General features: G+C 39.6%; 1 protein-coding gene across 31 annotated transcripts in view; it reads left to right on the plus strand.

Moving 5' to 3' along the window:
• Window positions 1-24944, plus strand: part of EPB41L3 (erythrocyte membrane protein band 4.1 like 3) — a 192879-nt gene that overhangs the window by 85120 nt on the left and 82815 nt on the right. For 29 of the 31 annotated variants that reach the window (XM_034762662.1, XM_034762663.1, XM_034762659.1 and 26 more), the window contains one exon: window positions 20875-21080. In XM_034762662.1, the coding sequence (XP_034618553.1) occupies window positions 20886-21080 (195 nt within the window). In that variant the 5' untranslated portion in view covers window positions 20875-20885. Of the gene's footprint in view, window positions 1-20852; window positions 21081-24944 lie in introns of all 31 variants that reach the window. The other 2 variants (XM_034762672.1, XM_034762660.1) reach the window with 2 other exon arrangements.

Raw genomic sequence — 24944 nt, forward strand, 5'->3', positions numbered from 1 at the left:
AAAAAAAAAAAAGCTAGATCAAAGTATTCAATTATCTCTGACGTACTAGGCAAGACTTAAAGCCAAAGCATGTTGTGACTTCTAAATGTTTTAAGACAAGACAAGGGAGTAACTGACCTAGAATGTTCATCAACAGGCTAAATAATTGCTTCATGGTAATATTTTATTGGGATTGTTGATGGACATTTGCCAGTCTATTCACAATAAGACTGGCAAATGTCCATCAACAATCCCAATAAAATATTACCATGAACCAATTATTTAGCCTGTTGTTGAACGTTCTAGGTCAGTTACTCCCTTGTCTTGTCTTAAAACATTTAAAAATCACAACATGCTTTGGCTTTAAGTCTTGCCTAGTACGTCAGAGATAATTGAATACTTTGATCTAGCTTTTTTTTTTTTTTTTAATTCGTAAGAGTAGCACTTCAACAGTAAAGCAGTGTTGCTTGTTTGTATTCTGAAACTTCTGAGTGCTCCATCCTGATTTCTAATGTATGAAGTACAAGATCTGCAGTTTGAAAATAAGCTACTGCACAGCCTTGTTGCTAGCAACACAATGAATTAGAAGCAAGAGCGTGTGATAGGTTTTGCAAACCTCTCAAGCTGTATTTTATTTTGTGGACACTCATCTAATCTAAGTTTGGCTTTTTTATCTGTCAGTTGTGTAATGTTTTTCCTACTGTTTCTGTGCTATGTACTGTACAAAGGATAGCATAATACCCCCTATCCAAAAAGCTAAGTTGTCACAAGTAGTTATCGTAGTTGATGTGTGTCATATAAACAGAGTATTTGGTTTCTTTTTATTTCAACCATTTTCTCTCCTTTTTCAGTTGCCAATTGAGTAATGTTTAAGTAAATCAAAATTTTGCAGCCATGATGTTCAGATGGACTCAAATTCAGGAAAATTAAGTTTATTTACCTCTATTCAGAAGACAGGATATTTACTGATGTGAGATAAGCAGTCTCTTCGTGGTTGGATATATATATGATCCTAATCCAAATTAAAAGGTGCAAAGTAAGATGTTTGGTCTTTTGCTTGCATTTATTCACAATGGTCTTCCACACCCGAGCTATTTCATGGCAGTACTGGTGTCTGAACTTTAGAATTAAACTGAACATTTTTGGAAATGGTTGTGGGTATGTTGTTCTTTTCAGAATGTTTTGCCATTCATAATGTGGAAGAGTTTACCCACTTTCATTCACCATTCTTCAGTTCTTTTTCGCACTCAGGCTATTAATAAATCCACTTTTTAAAATTAAATTCATTAATAAAAGATTACCTGATTTAGAAGATAATGAGCGCATTTAATACAAAACTTGAATATCAAAAGGGGTGTGGTTCCGGTGCCTGGCTCTTAAAAACAGTAAAAAGAGCTTTTTTTAGGAAATATTATAAACCAAGTGATGCATATTGGTACCATCTATGAGCGTGGCAGCTGGAAAGTTTAATTATAGGCTGGGGAGCCCTTCAGGGATTAAGGGAAGTGTTAGCAGAAGGGGTGAATGTTAATGACAGCTGTTTGCCGCAGGCCTCAAAGAGGCGAAGTGAACGTAGAATAAAAATAAAGTGAAGTGTCCAACATATGGTGGCTTTAAACATTTTAAAGCCCCAGCTTATTTGGTTCTTGATATATGAAACTGATTTATATGAAATCATTTTAAGAGCTTATGCAAGAGAAGACTTGTGTGTAAGGGAGAAAAATATGTGTTCATTTCACAAACAAGTGTGTTGGTTTGCTCCCTATTCAAAGTTAAAGCATGGAACTGCATGACAGCACTTGCACATGGCCAGATATAAATAAAAACTAGAGAATAAGCATTTTGCACCTTGAATTTGGTTATCAAAATGCTAATTATAATTGCAGTTGTGCTGGGAATCTGCATTAATGGTTAAAATTAGGTAATTCCAAATCCTTGTGCTCTTGACAGCAAATGGCATGGGGAAATCCTCCAGTTTCTATTAATAGTGCCCACTAGCATCACTGCATAGTTGAGGTTGGGTCGGTATTCCCTTAATGCCTTTTTTTCTTGAGTGTGGGGTAGTTAATTATTCCATAAAATAATTTGATCTGGCCAGAACCTTCAAAGTACTTTTTTCCTTTTTAAATGCAAGTTCTCCCAAAATAAGTTGATCAAAATATTTTTTACGCTTGTATAACTGAATAATTGTTTTTAAATTGGCAAATGATTAATTCATGATAAGCTCTAATCACTGTTGCTAGTTCTTTGGGAGGAGGAGGGGAACAATAACATGTCCAGATTACTGAATTTTGCATGCTGGTTATAGTACATGTGTAGTAATGTCATTTCATCAGGATTTTTACACTAAATATCTCAGAGAATAATGGCATTTAAAGCGATGTTATTACTTATCAAAGGAAATAAGGTGTGTTAAGATCTGTCTTCATTAAATTAATAAGAAGTATAACAGATCTGCAGCATCTCTATTATAGATCTTATGGTGTGGAAGCATTGGTACATTGGTGTGAAAGTTCATTCCCGGGTACAAGCTAATCTAAATATCTAGCCATTATTTTAATATATTAAATATATCGCACATGATCTTATTTGGAGAGTCAAAAAAATACACAATCTCAAGACAATGTATTGTAAGTAAAAAAGGAACCAACATAATCACATACATAGCACACTTTTTGTAGCGTATCAGGTCTCTGGATATTCGAATAGTTATCCCTGGAGGAATTTGAGTGTGAATACTAATATTAAATGTATAGCTAAGAAATAAGTCAGTGCAACTGACTTGCTGAAAAAGAATTAACAGTTTTAGTTTAGTATTGCGCATTTATAATATTTCATATTGTCTGTTATACTTGTAGTCCAAAGCTGCTTGCTAGTGTAGCCACCTGGCTCATGATCCTGCAACCCTTACTCCCACAAATATTCACTACTCACATGAGTGTTCAGTGGGACTACTCATGTGAGGAAGGATTGTAAGCTCAGGCCTACATCCAAAACTGAAGCTCTTTTGCAGAAGTGAGTGATTGTTGGCTATGAGTCTAGTGCAACTGCTTTCCACTTGACAGAAAAGGACAAAAATATTTACACCTCTTTTTCTTAAAGTGCTTATGTTCCTTGGTAAACTGTCTGGCAGTGGAAGTAAAGCACTTCACTTGGTATTTAAAATGCTGGACAAGAATTTGCCGCCAGAATTTCCTGTCTTTCTGAAGTGCAAATGAACAAAATCCAAAGAAAATATAGTGCAGTCTTGAGTATGGTGAAAATTTTTACACTTTAACCTCCTTATTACTTAAGGAAAGCATTCCCACATTCCTTATGTCAGTAAGAAGACTAATGGTAGTCAAACGATAAAGTGAGTTGGTGTTCGGCATTGGCAGCTCAGTCTCTCCCTGGAATCCAAAATACCATGAGTCAGTCTTAAAGTAGGGAGAAATCTTGGGTTCAGGGTGTTTCAGATGTGTGTGTTTTTTGTTCGTTTGTTTTTTTTGTAACTCCCTCTCTCAGCTTATGGGCTGATGGTGGGGGTTTTATCTGATTCTTTTCTTCCTCTGCCTGATGTACCAAAGCTAGGAAAATCATATCAATTACAACAGCAACTCTAATGATAAGAAGTTATCTCGGTGCAAAAGGCTCCGTCATGTGCCCTGTTTTATCAGTATTAATGGAGTTTGATTATACAAAAATCCTGTATCTACATCCCTAAAATATTCTGGTTGCTTTTCCTGTTAAGAACTCCTAAACACCCAAGTCCACAATAACATCTGCTAATCACAGCTTGAGGGAACTTTTCTCTAAGCTTTCACCAGAAGAATCTTTAGAATGACAGTCATTGTTTAGCAACTGGTGTGCCAGTTTATGGGAACGCATCATGTAATTGTGTGTCAGCCAGTTGTCTGGCATCTCATCCAAATGATGATTGCTGTGGATAACCCGCTTTCAGATAAACTAAGTTTTTTTGGCTGATTGTTTCTTAGGGTCTGCTGTCAATTGAAGATATTTAATTGCTGAAACAGAGGAGATGGAGGAAAAGGAAAAGCAGCCAAACCACTCCATAGTTGCTAGTGCAGCCTTGGGGCTGCACTGTTTCCTAAGGTTCCTGCGCCCCTGTCCTGTGGTGGTGGAAAGTTCTAGTTAGTGGCACATCCTTCAGCTCCATGTTTATGGCTTCTCTGCTTTTCCTTGTCACAAATTCCTGTAGTGAGGAGATGAAGAGGAAATTGCTATGGAGTTGAACTCTGCAGGGTGTGTCAACCTCCCATGTAGCCTCTCAAAATATTTCTCAGCCTTCCCCTACAATGAAACTGCACTGTGCTTGGTCCCCTCATAGCTCGAATGCTGTCTGAGTGTAATCAAAATGATGTGATTTTTTTTTTTTTTTAAAGAAGAAGTCACATACACTGCATCTAATAGAAATGCTTTGGCAGCGCAGAACAAAATTAAGAACCCATAAAATCGAAACATACTGGGCTTGGACCAGTGAGCATAAAGGAAAAAAATCAGCCAGTGGCTGAGCATTTTTTAGTTCTGAAGCCTAACATATAATACTTTAAATGAGCATATTGAAGTGTAAAATGCACAGAATAACATGAAGATTTAATCTATGTTTGCCATTCTAATACTTGGTTCAACAAGGGTTGAAAGCAGGCATTTGCCAGCATGTTTAAGGAAATCTGAAGACTCTTTTGTTGCAAATAGCATCTCTCAGAAACCCTTTCTGATGTTGCAGTAGTCTCTGAACTCTGGATTGCATCTCAATTAATCTAAACATGTTACAAGAAGTGACAGGTAGAAAGAAGTAATATATATTTAAATGTTCTTGAGTGGGATAGAAGCCAGTGAATGGTATAAACCATCTTCTGCCTTTCTCATGGACATGGATTTACTCCTAATTTATTAATAAATTATGATATTGTCTGCACTGCAACTCAGGTCACCATATGTCCTAAGAGCTCTTAAAACCAGACAAGAAAGAGAGATTCCCCCTCCCCCTCCCTAAAATATTAGATGTGTGTATAGTACTGCAATAGACTGGCCAAACAATTATTCATTATTTCTTGTATCATTGTTAGATCGAAGGCCGATAACTGAAGGGGAGGGAGGAAATATTTCTAAGTAGTTGCATTCACTAGCACATTTTAATAAATAAGCAGAGGTAAACAAAAGAGAAAACACCTACTCGAGTTTGCTTCAACTGGGTCTTGTCTGACAAAATTTACCATTTTTAAACCATGGTTGGAGAGTACTTCAGTGTTGTTCTGTTATGAAATACTTAATATATTCTGCTTTGTTTGACTAAGAAATATAATCAACAAACTAGGCAGGAAAATCTGACTTATATAGATGACTAATTCAGTCCAAAATATTACTAGAGAGTTTACAGCTCCCCCCCCCCCCCAATACATCTCACATTAGGCCTGATCCAAATTCCATTTAAGTCAATGAGAGTTTTTCCATTGGCTTCAATGGGCTTATTATCATGACCAATGTGTAAATAGAAGGCATGTTGAAATGACCCCAAACTTTCTGCCCTACACACTTAACTAATATAATTCTGCTGAAAATATATGTAGAAATATTTGTCCTTCAAAAAGTAGAGAAGTTTTGATACATAAACTGTTAAACTAAAATTCTTCTTCTCCACTAAGTAATGCCCACTAACTTGGCACTGAGTTGGATCAGTCTCCAGTGTTTGGAGGCAGTCATACAGCTCCTGTGTATTCTTACAAAGTTGCTGTGTTTTGTTTATTGAACAAATTTAATGTAGAGAGATCAGTATATGCAACTCTCAGAAAATAAAATGTGCTTATTTTATATTGGTATTGTCAACCATCAAACCTAAATAGGATTTTACATTTTTCTTTTAGCTAAGGTTAGCTCAGCAAGCAGTGAGAGGTTAAAAATGGTAGAATAAAAAAACCAATCAAAGTGCTCTTTATGGAACAGAATTTTACTCTTTTGTAGACTAAGGACAGTTTCCGTGGCCTGGTCCTGCAAAAATGTGTATATGTGGTTAATTTTAAGCATTGTGAATATTCCCACTGATTTCACAATATGTAAAATTAAGCACATGTATACATTTTTGTGGGATTGGGTAAGAAATTTGTGATTTTGAAGAGGACATCTAGGGAGTAATTAGGTTATGTCATTTTTAGTTTGAGGTGCAATAGACATGTGAATCTTAGATGCCAAGGTTTCCACCCCCACAGAAGAGTAAGATGATTTGCTGGAAGGCAGTATGTGGAGTTAGCAGAAAAGAAGAAAAGTGAAATCCCTTATTTTCTACTTTGTCATTTGGTTAGCAAGCAAACATGGCTGTTAGGAGAAGTTTGTTGGGATCTGGAAGGGAGCACTTCTCAGAATTCTTTGCAGTTTCAGCTTTCTTCTTTGATTCCTGAAAAGTTTGGGTAACATGTTAGGATATAAAAATTGATTGTTACCGGTAAACTTTGAGACTACAGACACATTATTGGACAGATCTGATAAGCCCTCCCTAAGAGGGAAGCTGGTACAATTCTCCTAGCTCTTTTTCTCTGAAACCACCTACCAAAGAGTCAGAAATAAAAAGGAAGAAGAAATAGTCTGAATTCTTCATTTGTCTGTTGTGCTCTGATCTGGAGGATGCTGATCCTAGTGCACAAGTATATCTGACCCAATGTTTTGAAATGATGCAGTGCAAACAGATATGTGAGTTGAACACGAAATATAAATCATACAAGGCCAATTCAACAGGTGCCAATGCTCAGCAAAGGCTGGTTGTGTCCCCGTTCTCTGTGGACATGTTTTGTTGGGTAACAAAAGCATTTGAGAAGACATTCATTCTCCTTTGCTAACGGGAGTAACCTATGTCAAGGCCGAGAGATGCAGATTTGGCTAGTTCCCTGTGATAAATCTTCTCCTGCCACAAGGTAATAATAATATAGTTAGTCCTGCGGCTCAAGCTGACGGTTCTGTGATGCATACCACAATTGCATATAAAATAATTTGTTTGAACTTTTAAAAAAAAATTGGAAATTGTATATGAGAATAACTGAAAAGAACACTATTGAAGTTGCAAGGTCACTCACTGAGTATGGAAATGTCAGAATTTATGTTCCCCATTAAATGGGGGTCATTTCAGAAAAATTTGGCAGGGGGATGGGGAGGGAAAGTTGGGTCAGCAAATAGAATATTGAATTACATCCTGCAAAGTCTGGTGGGGCAAAAAGAAGACGACATAATGGAGCATATAGGCTTGTGAAAAGTCTGGAGGGCAAAAGAGTGCAACTGCTCCTCTTTCCCCCATAGCAAATGATGCCCCAGCGTTTAAAAATGTTTAAAGGAGACTGTGATCAACAGTTTCAAGTCTGTGGACAACAAGATGAATTTATGTCTGAATTATAACCTCATTTACTTCTACTCCAGCAGATCTAGGAAGAAGACAGATTTGGCCAGATGCATTCTATATCCGAGGTAGCGTGATCCAGTGTATAGGGCATTGGGTTGGAAAATTGAGCTAATAATAATAACCTTTCTTCATGATGGAGCACTTTTAGATCTGTAAGTGAAAAGTACAAAAGCATCCCCTTCAAAAATAGCAATTTTCAGAATTGACTTGATCCGCTTCTCAATGATGGACTTTATAAGATGCCAGTCTTAGTCTTTACACCTACTTTAAAGAAACAGTTAAAGACCCATTTGTGTACCAGATCTATTATTGGAAAAAGTTTCAATGTCCTGCTTCAGGATATCAGGGAAGAGACAAGGTGTTTGGTCTTCATTGACAGTGGAGTTGATCATCTGTAGAAACTTAGCTAAAACAGAACTATTGTATGTTCCAATAGCATATATACTGTGTTCCGTGTTCCATAAAGCATCTTTAGCAAGTAACTGAGCAAAAGTGAACCCATTCTGTGAAACTGGGACGGTGTCCCATTTGCTCAAGGATTTTAAATGAGATTGCTGTAATATGCAACTCCATGGGTCCATCATAAATGTTCTCCTAAATAATGCATTTCCATTCTGACTGCTTAGTATATGGAAGTTTTTGCTCCCACACCATCTGTAGAACTTGATTTGAATCCAGCAAATTGTTTAACAGCTGGTACATTTTAGAAGTTGATAGGGAGGAGTTATATGTTTGATGCCACATCAGTGGGCTGTTTTGTGGTACATATTTGAGTTTTAGCGATACCTCCAGCAGCAAAAGCACATTTCAGCAGTATCTCCCAATTTGATCATCTGGCAGACTGTAGTCTTGTTAGAGCTACAGGAATGTTTTCATAGTGCCATTATTAAAAATGTATTTTGAAGTATGGCTATTATGGTCCAGTTAACTTTGCCAAATGAACAGGATTCTTGTAATCTGTAGCAGGGGATTAAACCATAAAGAAGCATGGGAAACCTAGAAAAGGTAAAATATAAAATTATGGCTAGCTGATGCCACAATTTCTGGTTTTATTTGTTTGGGGGAGGCAGTAGTAATTACTTCAAAAAGCCAATGGTTTGCGTAAGTGAAGCTCAAAATTGGAAAGCCTGTTACTTGCCATTACAGAAAATGCTTTATATTTAGAGCCAGCTAACATGATCACCCAATACATTAAAATATAAACATAAGAATGGCCATACTGGGTCAGACCAAAGGTCCATCTAGCCCAGTATCCTGTCTTCCGACAGTGGCCAATGCCAGGTGCCCCAGAGGGAATGAACAGAACAGGTAATCAAGTGATCCATCTCCTGTCACCCATTCCCAGCTTCTGGCAAACAGAGGCTAGGGACACCATTCCTGTCCATCCTGGCTAATAGCTATTGATAGACCTATCCTCCATGAACTTATATAGATCTTTTTAGAAGCCTGTTATCGTCATGGCCTTCACAACATCTGGCAAGGAATTCCACAGGTTGACCGTGCGTTGTGTGAAAAAATACTTCCTTTTGTTTGTTTTTAAACCTGCTGCCTATTAATTTCATTTGGTGACCCCTCGTTCTTGTATTATGAGAGAGTAAATAACATTTCCTTATTTACTTTCTCCACACCAGTCATGATTTTATAAACCTCTATCATATCCCCCCTTAGTCGTCTCTTTTCCAAGCTGAAAAGTCAGTCTTACTAATCTCTCTTCATAGGACAGCCGTTCCATACTCCTAATCATTTTTGTTGCCCTTTTCTAAACCTTTTCCAATTCCAATACATCTTTTTTGAGATGGGGCAACCACATATGCATGCAGGATTCAAGATGTGGGCATACCATGGATTTATATAGAGGCAATATATTTTCTATCTTATTATCTGTCACTTTCTCATTGATTCCTTACATTCTGTTCTCTTTTTTGACTGCCGCTGCACATTAAGTGGATGTTTTCAAAGAACTATCCACAATGACTCCAAGATCTCTTTCTTGAGTGGTAACAGCCAATTTAGACTCCATCATTTTATATGTATAGTTGGGATTATGTTTTCCAACGTGCATTACTTTGCATTTATCAACATTGAATTTCATCTGTCATTTTGTTGCCCAGTCACCCAGTTTTGAGAGATCTTTTTGTAGCTCTTTGCAGTCGGCCTGGGACTTAACTGTCTTGAGCAATTTTGTATCATCGGGAAATTTTGCCACTTCACTGTTTACCCATTTTTCCAGATTATTTATGAATATGTTGAGTAGGACTGGTCCCAGTACAGACCCCTGGGGGACACCACTATTTACCTCTCTCCATTCTGAAAACTGACCATTTATTTCTACCCTTTGTTTCCTATCTTTTAACCAGTTACCAGTTCATGAGAAGGCCTTCCCTCTTATCCCATGACAGCTTACTTTACTTAAGAGCCTTTGGTGAGGGACCTTGTCAAAAGCTTTCTGAAAAATCTAAGTACACTATATCCACTGGATCCCCTTTGTCCACATGCTTGTGGACCCCCTCATAGAAGTCTAGTAGATTGGTGAGGCATGATTTCCCTTTACAAAAACCATGTTGGTTCTTCCCCAACAAATTATGTTCATCTATATGTCTGACAATTTTGTTCTTTACTATAGTTTCAACCAGTTTGCCCGGTACTGAAGTCAGGATTACCAGCCTGTAATTGCCGGGATCACCTCTGGAGCCCTTTTTAAAAATTGGTGTCACATTAGCTATCCTCCAGTCATTTGGTACAGAAGCTGATTTAAATGATAGGTTACAGACTACAGTCAGTAGTTCTGCAATTTCACATTTGAGTTTCTTCAGAACTCTCGGGTGAATACCATCTGATCCTGGTGACATTACTGTTTAGCTTATCAATTTGTTCCAAAGCCTCCTATGAGGACATCTCAATCTGGGATGTTTCCTCAGATTTGTCACCTAAAAAGAATGGCTCAGGTTTGGGAATCTCCCTCACATCCTCAGCTGTGAAGACAGATGTAAAGAATTCATTTAGTATCTCTGCAATGGCCTTATCATCCTTGAGTGCTCCTTTAGCATCTTGATTGTCCAGTGGCCCCACTGGTTGTTTAGCAGGCTACCTGCTTCTGATGTACTTAAAAATTTTTTTGCTATTACTTTTTGAGTCCTTTTGGCTAGCTGTTCTTCAAATTCTTTTTTGGCCTTCCTAATTATATTTTTACATTTCATTTGCCAGGGTTTATGCTCCTTTCTATTTACCTCACTAGGATTTGACTTTTTAAAGGATGACTTTTTGCCTCTCACTGCTTCATTTACTTTGTTGTTTAGCCACAGTGGCACTTTTTTGTTTCTCTTATTGTTTTTTAATTTGGGGTATACATTTAAGTGAACATCTTGTATGTTGTCTTTAAAAAGTTTCCATGCAGCTTGTAGGGATTTCACTTTTGGCGCTGTACCTTTTATTTCTGTTTAACTAACCTCATTTTGGTATAGTTCCCCTTTCTGAAATTAAATGCTATAGTGTTGGGCTGCTATGGTGGTTTCTCCTGCAGAGGGAGGTTAAATTTAATTATATTATGGTCACTATTGCCAAGCAGTCCAATTATATTCACCTCTTGAGCCAGATACTGTGCTCCACTTAGGACTAAATCAAGAATTGCCTCTCCCCTTGTGGGTTCCAGGACTAAGAAGCAGTTATTTAAGGTGTGTGTCAAGAAACTTTGTTTGCATTCCATCCGGAGGTGACATGTACCCAGTCAATATGGGGATAGTTGAAATCCCCCATTATTACTGAGTTTTTAATTTGAATAACCTCTCTAACCTCCCCGAGCATTTCACCATCACTGTCACCATCCTGGGCAGGTGATCGGTAATATATCTCTACTGCTATATTCTTATTATTAAAGCATGGAATTACTGTCCATAGAGATTCTACTATATTGTTTGGTTCATTTAAGATTTAAAAACCATCAAGTGAATAATCCATTTTAAGGGGCAGGGACGTTTTTGCCTGCTTAACTCAGGGTGAAACCTAATAACATTGTCCTGCCATGGCAAACCCACCTAATTTCTCAGGCGGCTGAAATAGAACATTCAGAAAACTCTAGTAAAATTAAGTTGGAAAATTTTAGGCCTTGATCCTCCTAGTTGATCTCTGTTGGCAGACCCCGGAACTCACATAAAGCTCCATTTATTTTAGTGGGACTCCGTGGGTGCAGGGGTCCACCCATGCAGGTCACCTGGGAGGATCAAGGCCTTAGAGAGTTTCTTCTGATTGATTAATGCTCCTACTGTCTCAGTCCTTACGTGCCTGTGGGTAATGGCAGCATATGAGGGTCTGTAGGGGGAGAAAGAACAAAGTTGGGAAACCTGAGCTGTGCCTGTTGGGGGCGGGAGGGAGAATAGGAAACAACAGGAATATAGACTTAAAATTGGCACTAGAATTGTACCTAGCCACACCTTTTCATTTTGCTCATATGTTGCACCCCTTTGCTCCATCCCGAGTCTGTATATTGCCTGCTTATATTGTAAGCACTTCAGGGAAGGGACCATGAATGAAATCCTCACATCAGTAAAGTCAGTGGGAGACTCATGCTACCCAGTAGGCCTGAAGCTGTTGTCTTTTTAACACCCTAAACATTGATATTAAGGGGAATGAGGAAATGAGACAATATTAATTGCAATACACAGTCTAGGGCTATTGCTGAAACTCGCTTTGTCTAGCCTGACTAACATTTGAATATCCTTTTTATGTGCATGACTTCACCGAGATCAGTGGAGTTTCCTCACTGGTGAATTTAGCCCAATTACTTTAATCCAGCATTCAAAAAATGTCATGTACTGTTCTTGAAAATTGCTGTTAAAATTGGAAATATTTGAATAGTTCCTATATGGATGGAAACTGTACGCTGATCTGGTATGATAACTAAAGACACATGGGAAAAGTAGTCACCCAAGCACCTCGTTATGCATGCGCTCTGCCAGCTGTCTGCTTGTGACATTCATAGTCTAAATGATTGATTACATTTAAAAAAAATCTTCATTCTGGACGGGTTTACAAAAATGAACTGGCATCGAAACTGAATATGAAAATGGGCAGTAACATTTTTGTGCCTTGTTGAGACTGATCATCTTTACAGTTGTAACTTAAGAGCCATTTTCAAAAATAATGCATTAGCTACTTGTATAAACTAATGGCAAATGATGGAAAAGGTAGGCACGGACAATACTGAATTTTTCCAACTGACTTTGAAATCTTCATCTTCTCTGTTTCAAATGCTTTTCTCCTTTCTTTTTTGATACTGGGTGGTAGGGGAAGATATAGAAATACCGAAACCAGTAAAAATGGGGAAAATATCCACTTACTGTAAAGGCATAATTACCTAAAGCTACATCTTTCTCCTCATACAATAGATTCATGAGTGTATAAAGCAATGGTGCATGGTATTTCTTGAATAGTTTAACTGTCACCATATAATGTAAAGCAGAAGCAGTTGATTTTTTTTTTATTGAATTCTCGTTAAGATGCCATGGAAATTAGAATTATCTACATGCCTGCGTCAAATTATGTTGTATAATGTGAGGTGTAGGGATTTCCCCCCTCTATTTTGTAGAGTATTGCATAGAGTTAGTTTTTATTTCTCTGAGGTGGCAAAATAAATGGGTGGGAGCTGGAGGAAAGGCTCTTGCATGGGATGGGCTTGTTGCTCTAGTGAATCTCTTGCATTTCTAATTTTCTAATGTATATAATGATGGACTTGTCATTTGCTTGTGAGTGCTGAGGTATGATAATTATATATGAACAAAAGCAGGTATGTAGAATGTTGGTCTTTTTAACACTTAATTCAGTACAGTGTGTTAGCCTGAAGGGTGAATGGCCACTGTAGCCATCCACGTCCCCTTTCATGTGTGAGCAGGTAGTGCAACTTTTTATTAAATGCATTCTCTTGTCTGTACTCGAGCTAAGTAAAAGTGAAGTCTGAAGAACTGATGCCTGAAGCACATTGAGTTTTAAAGCATTAAATGAAGCTTTTAAGTGGTCAATGGTGCATGTGCCCCCCTGTAAACAAGGCATTTCACAGCAACCCTTGAGGCAATGGGTTGGGACTGATGATCCCCCTCCCCACAAGAAAGTGATGAGGTAGTAACTTGAGCTTTTTCCAGAAACTCATCTGTACCCAGTGAGGTCTTTAGAGAGAGCTCACTGCAGCCTTCAGTCATAAGGCTGGAGATATTGGCTGATGCATAGCGATGAAAGTAGGATAAATGAATACTTGGCTCTTTAGTTGTTCAGAAAGGTCAAAATCTCAAGGAAATGTAAACCTGAATATTCAAAAATGCTAGTCTACAGAGAACCATAATATGCCATTTCTGTGGCTCTTTCTACGCTTCTTAATGGCTTGATGAAATATTTATCATTCGTTTGTATTCACAGTAATAGCAGTTCAGCTGTATGCATTTTTGTTATATACATGTAGTAATAGAAACCAGCAGTGGATGAAGTCAGCAATTTCTATTAGTCCCATTCCCTTCCCCCTCAACTGTCTCCTGATCACTTTCTGTATCCTATATTCTTGGTTCCTTCACTTCCTTCTCCTCCCCCCCATAACATCTGTTTTCTTGCTCAATCCCCCATTGTTTTTCTACAGAGTCTATTATTTTACTGTCTCACAGCACCGTATTGAGAGCACAATACAAGATGTGGATTAAACCTGCTCAGTATTAGGCAGCTTTATGGAACCACATTCTAAACAACAGGAGTTTCTCGGGTCTTTCAATGAATTTTGATATTTTTATACTGAATGAAATAACCGTAAAAGCTTTGTTATAATCTGTGCCGTTTTCAACAGTTAAATTAAGTTCAGAACTCTCTGGAATGCTTATATTTGCCAGCTTTGGTGTGTAGATTTCTTTTAAACGGGAATGCTAAATGAAATTGCAGCGTTTGGGGGTAGGCAGGGGAATGATGCAATACATCTTATGAGGTGGTGGGGGGAAAAAACTCAGGGCCAGATTCTGTGCTGTGGGTGAGATCTGTTTGCTACAGCAGAATGGGTGGTGTCGAGGAGCTGGTTAGGGCTCCCTGTTTGTCCTTTCTCCCAGAGAGGTTAGAGCAGCCTGGGGGCAGTTCTAACCTTTGCCAACTGGTAATGATCTCAAGGGAATTATTTATTAGCTGGGGATAGCCAATACATGCTGTGCTCTGGCCACGCCCTATCTTACGTCCGTGTCCTAGAGCCTGGGCACTGTGGCAGTGTAGGATGCTACTGTTCTGGGTCTACTCCTGCTGAGAACTGCCTCTCATTAGAGAATCTCCTGCAGAGCCGATGCAGTAGTTTCCGACTGCTTCCTGCCGTTTACTGTCTTTTTAAAAAAATGTATGAATTCGGCGGTGTGATCTTAGACACTCTGTAATGCACAGCATGCTAGCGACCTAAATTCAAACACAAGAATCAATAGGCAGCAGGAGAGTAGGCAGCCTACGTGGAAAAACCATGCACTGAGTCATTGATGTGCACCAGGGAGATCATAACACAAAGTGTCAATGGTACTTCCAACCCACTTATCACAAGGGAGATAAGAAAGGTATTTTTTAAACCCTGCCCCTCCTAGGGCCTTAATGGAGATGATGATGAGGGTGGGGTAGACAGGTGCAGCATGAGCCGCTATAGTCCTAAACACCCACCATAAGTTCTTATCTACATTTCCTGGAGGTCCTTCTCTTCCCCACTTCAATGTGTGCAGAACCAGTATTCAGCCCTAAGTCCTTCACATACATGAACACAACATTCACACAAGTTAAGGCAAAAAAAAAATACTACTTATTCTTCGAGTGCTTGCTCATGTCGATTCCATATTAGGTGTTTTTGCTCGCCACATGCACTGGTGCCAGAAGTTTTTGCCTCAGCAGGATCTGTAGGGGACCGGCTCCAGTGCCCTCTGGAGTGGCGCCCGCATGGCGCGGTATAAGGGGACTGCTGGCTCCCCCACCCTCAGTTCCTTCTTGCTGCCAGTGATGGTGTTGGAATGTCTGCTGCTTCAGCTAGCGTTGTGTCGTTCTCTGTTCTTGCGAACTGTGAAAACCTGTAATATAGTTAGTAGTTTCTTACTTACCCTTAGTAGTACTTCTCAAACAGTCAATGCAGGACTTGCCCTTCAATGGCCAAGCCCTATTTGCGGATCAAACGGACAGCAAGTTGCATGGCTTCAAGGACTCCCGCACCAACCTGAAAACCCTGGGTCTCTATGTCCCAGCCCCGGCGCATAAGCGGTTCAAACCGCAGCAGCCTCAGGGCCTCTGGGCTCCACCCTCTGCCCAGTTGGGCTCGACCCGTATCAAGCAAGGGGCCAAATGGTCGTTTGAGGGGGCGCCCGACTGTGACCTACCAGACTGTTCCCCGGCTCCATCTGTCCCAGTGTTCTCCAACCACCTTTCCCTTTTCCTCTCTGCTTGGACCGCTATAACCTCGGACCATTGGGTCCTCAGCACAGTGGAGCAGGGTTGTAGCCTCCAGTTCCTTTATACCCCCCCCTTCCCAACCACCTTCCCTGTCCCTCTTCCGGGACTCCTCTCACAAGAGTCTCCTCATGCAGTAAGTAAAAATGTTGCTACAGCTGGGTGTGGTGGAAGAAGTTCCTCTCGAGTACTGGAACAAGGGGTTCTATTCCCGGTACGTTTTAATCCTAAAGGCCAGGGGCGGTCTATGGCCCATCCTGGACCTGTAAGACCTCAACAAGTACCTAAAGAAGCTAAAGTTCCGCATGGTTTCCCTGGCGTCTGTTATCCCCTCCCTGGATCCGGGACACTGGTATGCCACCCTCAACTTGAAGGACTCATACTTCCATATAGTGATCTTTCAAGGACACAGATGCTTCCTCCGGTTTACAGTGGGGCCCCACCACTACCAGTTTGCAGTCATCATGTTCGGCCTGGTGACAGCACCGAGAGTGTTTACCAAGTGCACGTTGATGGTAGTGGCTTACCTCAGGCGCTGGGGTATCCAGATCTACCCGTAGCTTGACAGCTGGCTCATCAAGGGCAGCTCCAGGTTTAAAGTCCAAAGGCAGTCAAAAAAGCAAACAGGATGTTAGGAATCATTAAAAAGGGGATAGAGAATAAGATGGCGAATATATTATTGCCCTTCTATAAATCGATGGTATGCCCACATCTTGAATACTGCATACAGATGTGGTCTCCTCATCTCAAAAAAGATATACTGGCACTAGAAAAGGTTCAGAGAAGGGCGGTCCCATATGAGGAGAGATTAAAGAGGCTAGGACTTTTCAGCTTGGAAAAGAGGAGACTAAGGGGGGATATGATAGAGGTATATAAAATCATGAGTGATGTGGAGAAAGTGGATAAGGAAAAGTTATTTACTTATTCCCATAATAAGAACTAGGGGCCACCAAATGAAATTAATGGGCAGCAGGTTTAAAACAAATAAAAGGAAGAAGTTCTTCACACAGCGCACAGTCAACTTGTGGAACTCCTTGCCTGAGGAGGTTGTGAAGGGTTTACAGGGTTTAAAAGAGAACTGGATAAATTCATGGAGGTTAAGTCCATTAATGGCTATTAGCCAGGATGGGTAAGGAATGGTTGTCAGAGGGTGGAGATGGATGGCAGGAGAGAGATCACTTGATCATTACCTATTAGGTTCACTTCCTCTGGGGCACCTGGCATTGGCCACTGTTGGTAGACCGGATGCTGGGCTAAATGGACCTTTGGTCTGACCCAGTATGGCCGTTCTTATGTTATGTTATGTAGTGGTGCTTCAAGCCATGTGCGCTCTCTGGACCTACTGGTAAATGACAAAAAGTCGATGTTAGTGCCCGTACAGAGGATAGAGTTCATCGGAGCGGTCCTCGACTCGACCTGTGTCAGGGCGTTCTTGCCGCTGGAAAGTTTCCACACATTGACCAACCTTATCACGGAAGTTTCTGCATTCCCTTTGACTACAGCCAGGGTTTGTCTGTGCTGGCTGGGTCATGTGGCAGTGTGCACTTAAAAAAGAAAAAGGGGTTCCATGTTTGTCATGAAGGTCACAGAAGTCTCGGAATCCATGACTTTCAGTGACCTCCGTGACTTCTGCAGTGGCCTGTGCGGATGGCCCAGGAGCTGCCTGAGGAGCTTGGGCAGCCCCCTGGGTCAGCCACACCGGCTGCTGCTGGGGCAGTTTTGGGCCCGCCCCCCAGCAGCAGGAATTTGGGTGTGGGGGGGCTCAGGGCTGGGTGTTGGGGTGAGGGGGGGCTCCCCAGAAGGGCGACAGGAACTCCCTTCCCTCAGCTCCTAGCTCTACGTGCTGCCTCCACCTGCAGGCACGACCCCCGCAGCTCCCATTAGCCGGAGTTCCCAGCCAATGGGCACTGCAGAACCAGGGCTTGGGGTGGAGTGGAGGCAGCATGTGGTGCTAGGAGCTGGAGGTCCCTGCTTCCCAGGAGTCAGGTAGGGAGTGTGCCCCAGCTCTCCCAACCCAAGCACTCACAGCACCCTCTTGGGCTGCATTCCCTTTCCCCCCGAGCACCCGTGGCAGGAGTATATAGTAAAAGTCATGGACAGGTCATGGGCTGTGAATTTTTTGGAGCTACACTGATTTCTACCAGCTGACAAGACAGTGGGTTGATTCCATTTTAAACAGGAGTAATTCCATTAACTTCAGGAGTTGCTTCTGACTTACTGGTGTAACTAATATGAAAATAAGGCCCCTTGAGCAAAAATTTTAGTGAATTATATATAATTTATGCTCTTTATAAATAATGCTCTTGATAATTTTATGCTATTAAGAGTTAATTTTTCATTGGTTTTTGTAGTTGTAACTTAATTTGGTTAGTTGCTAATCCATTAATATTTGTAAACTAGAAAATCCAAATATAGTAGTTTGTTACTGAAGCTATTGAATGAATATTTGAGTAGTGAGATAATATCTATGTTCTCAATTGTACAAAAGAAGGTGTAGAATTAGAGGGAGGAAATTTTAGGATTTTTTCTGTTCAGAGTCCGTATTTTTTAAAAATGTGGGTTATAATAGTGAGAAAAGGTGATGAAATAATATCTTTTATTGGACCAACTTCTGTTGGTGAAAGAGGCAAGCTTTCCAGCTTACACTGAGTTCTTCCAAGTTTTGACCTGAAGAAGAATTCTGTGTAAGCTGGAAAACTTGCCTCTCTTACTGACCAAAGTTGGTCCAATAAAAGATATTACTTCACCTGCCTTGTCTCTCTAATATCCTGGAGTCAACACGACTACAACAACACTGCAAACCACAGTGGTTTATAATAGTGGCAGTAGTAGCATCAGATGAAGGATAGGTCATTACACGCTGATGTGACAGATGGGCAATGCAAAACAACAAGAGATTAACCTTATTTTACAATTTATTTTTAAAGTAAACAAAAATGAATAGCGTAATGAATTGAACTCTGAGCCATGATCAGCCCTTTTAAAATGACCTCCAACCATTCTTTTTCCTCTCTCTCCTGCTCCTCTCTGAGTTTATTTATATATTGTTAAAATGATAAGACTGTTAAAGGACACATTTTTATATACCTGTGCGAAAGAAGTGTATACAGAACTATATGTGTCCTTCTAAATAAATACATGATAAGGTAATTGGAAATCTGTCCTCAAATATTTAATCTAAGTGTGGTGTCAGTTTGCTCTCACAATTTTTGCCTCATATCACTTGTTGCATACAGTGTAAGAATTTACATACACACCCTACACAAAAGTTGAACACATTGAGTATTACTGATTTATTCACCATTTATGTGCATAAGAGAGAATGCACAAAAATTGCACACACAGAGCTATGCATGAACAAACAGAGCCCCTTTGAAAATTTGGTCTTCAGTGTATAGAAGATGTCAACCAATAGACAAATGACTTATCAAATTATATTTTCAAATACCTTACTGAACATTTTCATTTAAAACAATGGAACCCTAGTAAATGGTCTGGAAAAAAAATAAAGCTGTTAAAATGGAAAAAACAAACAGAGATAACCAAACTTATTGTACTAGCAAGCATCATTCGTTTAATCTAGGAATTGATAGTGGACTCATATACCAAATTAATAAGCAGCTTTATGTTCTGTGGAATTGCTTGTAATTGGAAAGTAACTATGGTTACCAGGTTAAAGAAATTATGACTTGATGAACAGAAATAGATTGCAAGAGCCTGATATTTTTTTTTAAATAGCTTAAAATCAAGATGTGGATCTAGAAGACAGTGATGGCTAACAAGGTTCAAATATTGAAGATAATGTTAGATTTATTCATTGTGCCACTTGTGCTAATGTAGAATCTGTTCTTTCAAATCCTTGTTTGATGTAGAATGGTTGCGACAGTGTTTAACTGGGTTTTGTTCCTCTATGGTATGAGGCCCTGTGCTGACAATGTTCTTTTAATGTGAAATATTTTCTTGCTAATATTTTCATGTTGATTTATTACTGAATGAAAATAAGCTCAAACACACACCTTTTCATACTGAGGCCTCTTGTCGTTTCCATTTTAAAAAACCCACAAAGTTTAGAGGTCTTGGGATAAAGTAATAACGTTTTTGGGTTTGTTTGTTTTTAATATTCAGGCGTATTGAGGGGAATGATGAAAGTATAATTGAATCATATCCGTGTGGGGCTGAATAAAATATAGGGCCAAATTCTGCTTACTCATTCAAGTAAAGCCTCATTGAAGGCAGTGGGACTGTGGGGAGCGTACTTAAAAAGTTCATACTGATTTTAGAGAGAGTGTGGGTTTCAGAGAGATTCCTTTGACTTAAAATGTGAAATAGTGCTAGAATCAATAATAGCTCTAGAACCAAAATGAATTTTTATGTGCATCCACTGAACCTGTGTAAGTATAACCCTCTACCCTTTAGTTCAGGTCACTGAGCAGAATTTGGCTCATAGTAACACCTTCATTAAAAGCTAACCATGTCTCATAGCAACAAAGTGGCTAATTTTCATGCAATATCTCTCTATAACAGTTAAATATGAACACTAAAGATACTGGGTAAAATTTGCAAAGGCGTAAGTCCCTTTTTCAAAAGTGACTTGGGAACTAAGGAGCCAGTATCCCATTGACTTTGAGTGAGACTAAGGAGCTCTTAAATGCTTAGAAAAATCAATAGGACTTAGGCTCCTCTGTCATTTACATGCTCTAGAAAATTTTACTCATTGGCTTTCAAACACTATTAATTTATTATATCTGATTATTATTATTATTTATTATATTAATGTACTTTTGCTACAATATGGTCATTAAATGACAATAAAGAGTGAAAGTATGGATGCATAAACCTCCTTAAAATTCATAAATGTAATTAGTTCTAGTCCTCTGCATCAAGAGATGCTTTTCCAAGAAACCAAACAGAGTGGGCCACAAATGAATATGATCCACTGTACACTATTAGATTTTCAGGGCCAGAAACAATGAGACAAAAAAATTGTGATTCTTTCTCCATTTTCAAATGTAATTGAAAAAGAGAAAATAGCAGCAGCAGCAGCTGCAAGAATAACATTGAGTAGGTCTGGCCATCTTGTTTTACAGCATAATCAACCATGACGACAGAATCGGGATCAGACTCTGAATCCAAGGATCAAGATCAAGACCAGCAAGAAGCCCCTGCCCAGCAAGGGACACCTGGGGCACAACCTCAAGCCCAGCAGCAGCAGCAGCTCAGTGAGGAGCATCAGAACGCGCTAGACCAGTTCTCTGCTGTGGCAGCACACAGTACGCCTGTGAAGAAAGAGCAGGCAAGTGAACCATTTCTAGGTTTGCTGAACGTGGGTGATTAAATGCTATCTTATTAACTAACGACTGGGGGGTAACCTGTGGTTTAGTCAAAACAATTTTTTTTTTCTGAATTAAAAAGTTCAATTAGTTTGACCGTTTTTGCTATATTGTTTGGTCGTGAGGGCTTAAAAATATTTTAGTTCACAGTCAAGCAATATCTTTTGGAATTAATGTCAGATCTCCTACCTGCTGCACTTAATTTCAGAGTCCAATGTTATCCTTAAAGGGAGGGGGAAACCCTTCAGTCTTTCACTGCCTCAGATCACACTAACATTTTTTTTTTAAGAAACGGAGAGTTTATAGGGTTTATTTTCACGCTGACACCTGCTGAAAACTGATGCTTGTTTTATATGTGACCCACGTAAAATCTCAGAGGTTTTTTAAACCACTATAGTTCTAAAACAGGGGTTCTCAAACTGGGGGTCAGCAAAGAGGGCAAAAACTGGTTGGGCAATGGGCTTTATTGTCTTCTCATTCCTCTGTCTCAGAAGTGAGAGAGACAGTCAGAGAGAGGAAGTTTGTACTGTCGTTATTACCAGTTCTGTGAGAGAATCCCTGGGACAGGATATATTTCATTGCCCAATTACAATGGTTTTCCTTACTGTCGTTACATACACAAGAAAAGCTGTTTTGTTTCCTTTTTTTTTTTTCTTAAAGGAAGAAAAGTACTGTGTATTTTTTACATTGATGCTGAGCCCCTCCCACTGGAATCTACTCCAAAAATGAACACACTTTCCATCCGATACAATAATTTAATCCTCCCATCTTTCTGCCATACCCCAAGGTGATGTAGTGGAGAAGAAAGTCCACATGCTGGGCTCTAAACACTGAGCAGCTACCTAAATCTAAGACATGCAGATATTCAACAGATTTACTTGTTCATGCCTGATGCAGAGGCTGGACAGCATCAAAGACCACCGTTGCTAGCTTCTGTGACTCTGAAGTGTCCCTATCAAAAGGGATTCCAGTTTCAGAGGGGTTGAAAGCGTGTTGCATCAGAGCAACATCTATTCATGGATGGAAAAGTCATAGGCCTAGTGTGTCAAGTTATATATATACACCTCGGCCTTGACAAGGGCTGAGGGGGGTGTGTGTGTGTGTGTATGTGTGTATGTATACACACACACATAGCTTTCTTATTTTTTTTAGAGCACTGAAACGTGAACTGGCACTCCTCTCCAAATGCAGCTTTCTGCAGGAAAGATTTCCATTATGTAGTGTTTCTAAAAATACCCAGGTGCAATCAGTTGCAATAAAATTTGTGTTCCTTATTTACTGGGGTTGAACCTGAATTATGAGTTAGTTGTAAAAAAGTAGGGGTGGAACAGAAGAAATTATTCTGGCTTTTTCTCAGACATAACAAGAAATAACCAGTCTCTGCTGAAATTCATTAAAAAATGTTAAGCTTTTTTTATATCATAGTAATAACAGTGATAATATGGATGTGGTCAGCATACTCAAATAACTGTGCTAAAGGAGCTGCAATAATATACAAGAGTAACACACCTTTCAGGTACCCTGATCTGATTTACATAAAACAAATTAAGCCCTTTATAGTTAATGAACTGTGAAGTGGAAAGCCAAGTAAGCTGTTGTTTGTATTTGCTTAAAGCTGAGATGGCCATACTGTTTTTAAATCTGTATTAAACCCCAAATCCCAGTGATCTACCATTCTGGTTTTTGACACTTACCCTCCATTATTTTTGAGGGAAGATAATTGCCTAATCCTCTAGACCACTTCGTAAATCTCAGCCTGTGGGTCTTGAATTTTTTTGCCATTTTTGCCCATCTCAAGCTAAAAAGATGACATCCTCAAACTGCACATCCCAAATGGCCCTGTGGAGTCCTCTGACTTGTACCAAGCCCTGACTCCCTTCCTATCCTCACAATGTTCTTACCACCAGATGAGGTCCGTTTAATTATCCATTTCTTGTCCAGTTTGTGAATACTGGCCCAAATCTGTCACTTTAGGGGCTCCACCAGCTATGACAATTCTCCCACTCTGATGGCCTCTATAGTTAATCCAGGTTTCCATCACATACATCCATAAATCCAGGCACCTTGAAACTTACCAATAAATAGATCTGGTTGGGGAATTTTCCATCAAAATGATTTTTCAATGGACAATGTAGTTTCCACAAAAATCAACATTTTCTGGGGAATATCTTGATTTTGCTAATATATTTTTGATATTTTTTCATCAGGAAATTTGGTTCAACCCAAATTGGAATACTTCATTTGTTGAACTGCCCTGACATTTTTAATTTAGAATCAGTTCAGTAAATCATTAAATTGCATTTTCTTATCAGTGCATTGCTTTATGGGAGTTGTAGTTCAGGCCTTTTCTCTCCCATAATGCAATGAAAATTGCCCTCTGACCAAGCTATGTGTGATGCGTAATGGGATTCGCATGACTGTGGGTGCATCATGAGAGATGTAATCCAACCAGGCCCCTAGGGGAAAATGGGGGCTTCGGGTTTCTGAACTGCAGCTCCCATAAAGCAATGTGCTACAATGAGAAAATGCAGTTTTATGTTGAAATGACTCAAAACAAAACATGTTGGGTAATTTCAACAAACCAAACTAGAACAGATTTTGGGACTGTTGAAAAGCTTTTTGTGTTTAAATTTCTGAATCAATTTTTCAGAATTTTCATTCCACAAACATTTTTGCAACTTCAACTTTTGGTCCCAATTTGGGATAAAAACAAATGTTGGAATTTCTCACGGTATGAAAATTCCAAATCCCTCGCAGCTCTACGAGTACAGCATTCTTCCAATGCACCAAAGAAGGAGAGAGAGCCCAATCTTCCAAGGAAGGGAAATATTTTGTCATTCTCAAGTATGTTGCTCAGCTCTACCTGGTGCAGGCAGCAGAAACTTCAACCAAAAAGGGTACCTGCAAAGCAGCATCAACAAAACATTGAGCTAACTCAAGCAGAATCACACCAATATCTTGACTGAGGGACAGAAAAAACTTTATAGTTGGCCTCTTCTGGTGCTATAAATGGTTCACACCCATGTAGCTGGACCTTTCAATATACCCAATCCAGTAGCACCACTTACGGCCAAAAAGTCATGTGATGATGTGATGACTAGCCCTTCACTGCATGCCATTTAGAAGGAACTTGGGCGTGGAGAAGAGGCAGAAGCAGCTCCTACAGGCTCCTTGAGATGGTGGGACTCAGGGGAAGACAGAGCAGGGTGGCCTGGCAAATGAAGAGGAAGCCTCTGTTCTTTGAAGAAAATCTATTCAGCTGTTTTTGAGTTAAGCAAATATGAAAAATATACTTGAAAAATTGTCCAAAGTATTTTTGATGTCTCATTTTAAAAAAGGATTTGTTTAAAAACTTCTAGCTTGGTGTGTACATTGTTTTCAATAAGGAAATTAGAATTGATTTTGAAGCATGTGGTGCACACTGTACTTTGTGTGCCTTAATGAAATAAGCACTTCAGATGTTCAGACAGATCCATAAGCACGGCAATTGCATGTTCAAATGACCATGGCAATGTAAATATTCACATGTTTTTATTTGAATTGCCCGTTTGAGGGCCCCTTCTCACCAGCTGAATGCAACTGTAACACAAATCTTCCAAACCAACTGCAGTTCATGATCTCTCTCCCACATGCTCTCCATCTCCTTGTTCTCACAGAAACGTGACTCTCCCTCTGACTCCTCCTTTATTACTCTACGTGACTGTCATATATCAGTCTCCCAGGGCTGTGGGTCTTCTCTTAGATGCTTCACTTTTCCTTGTCCTCTCTCCCAGTCTTCCATTATTATTATCTGTGTTGATGACCCTCTCACTGCAGAGAATAGCACT

Source organism: Trachemys scripta, chromosome 2, assembly GCF_013100865.1.
Source record: "Trachemys scripta elegans isolate TJP31775 chromosome 2, CAS_Tse_1.0, whole genome shotgun sequence".
NCBI classification, from domain to species: Eukaryota; Metazoa; Chordata; order Testudines; family Emydidae; genus Trachemys; species Trachemys scripta.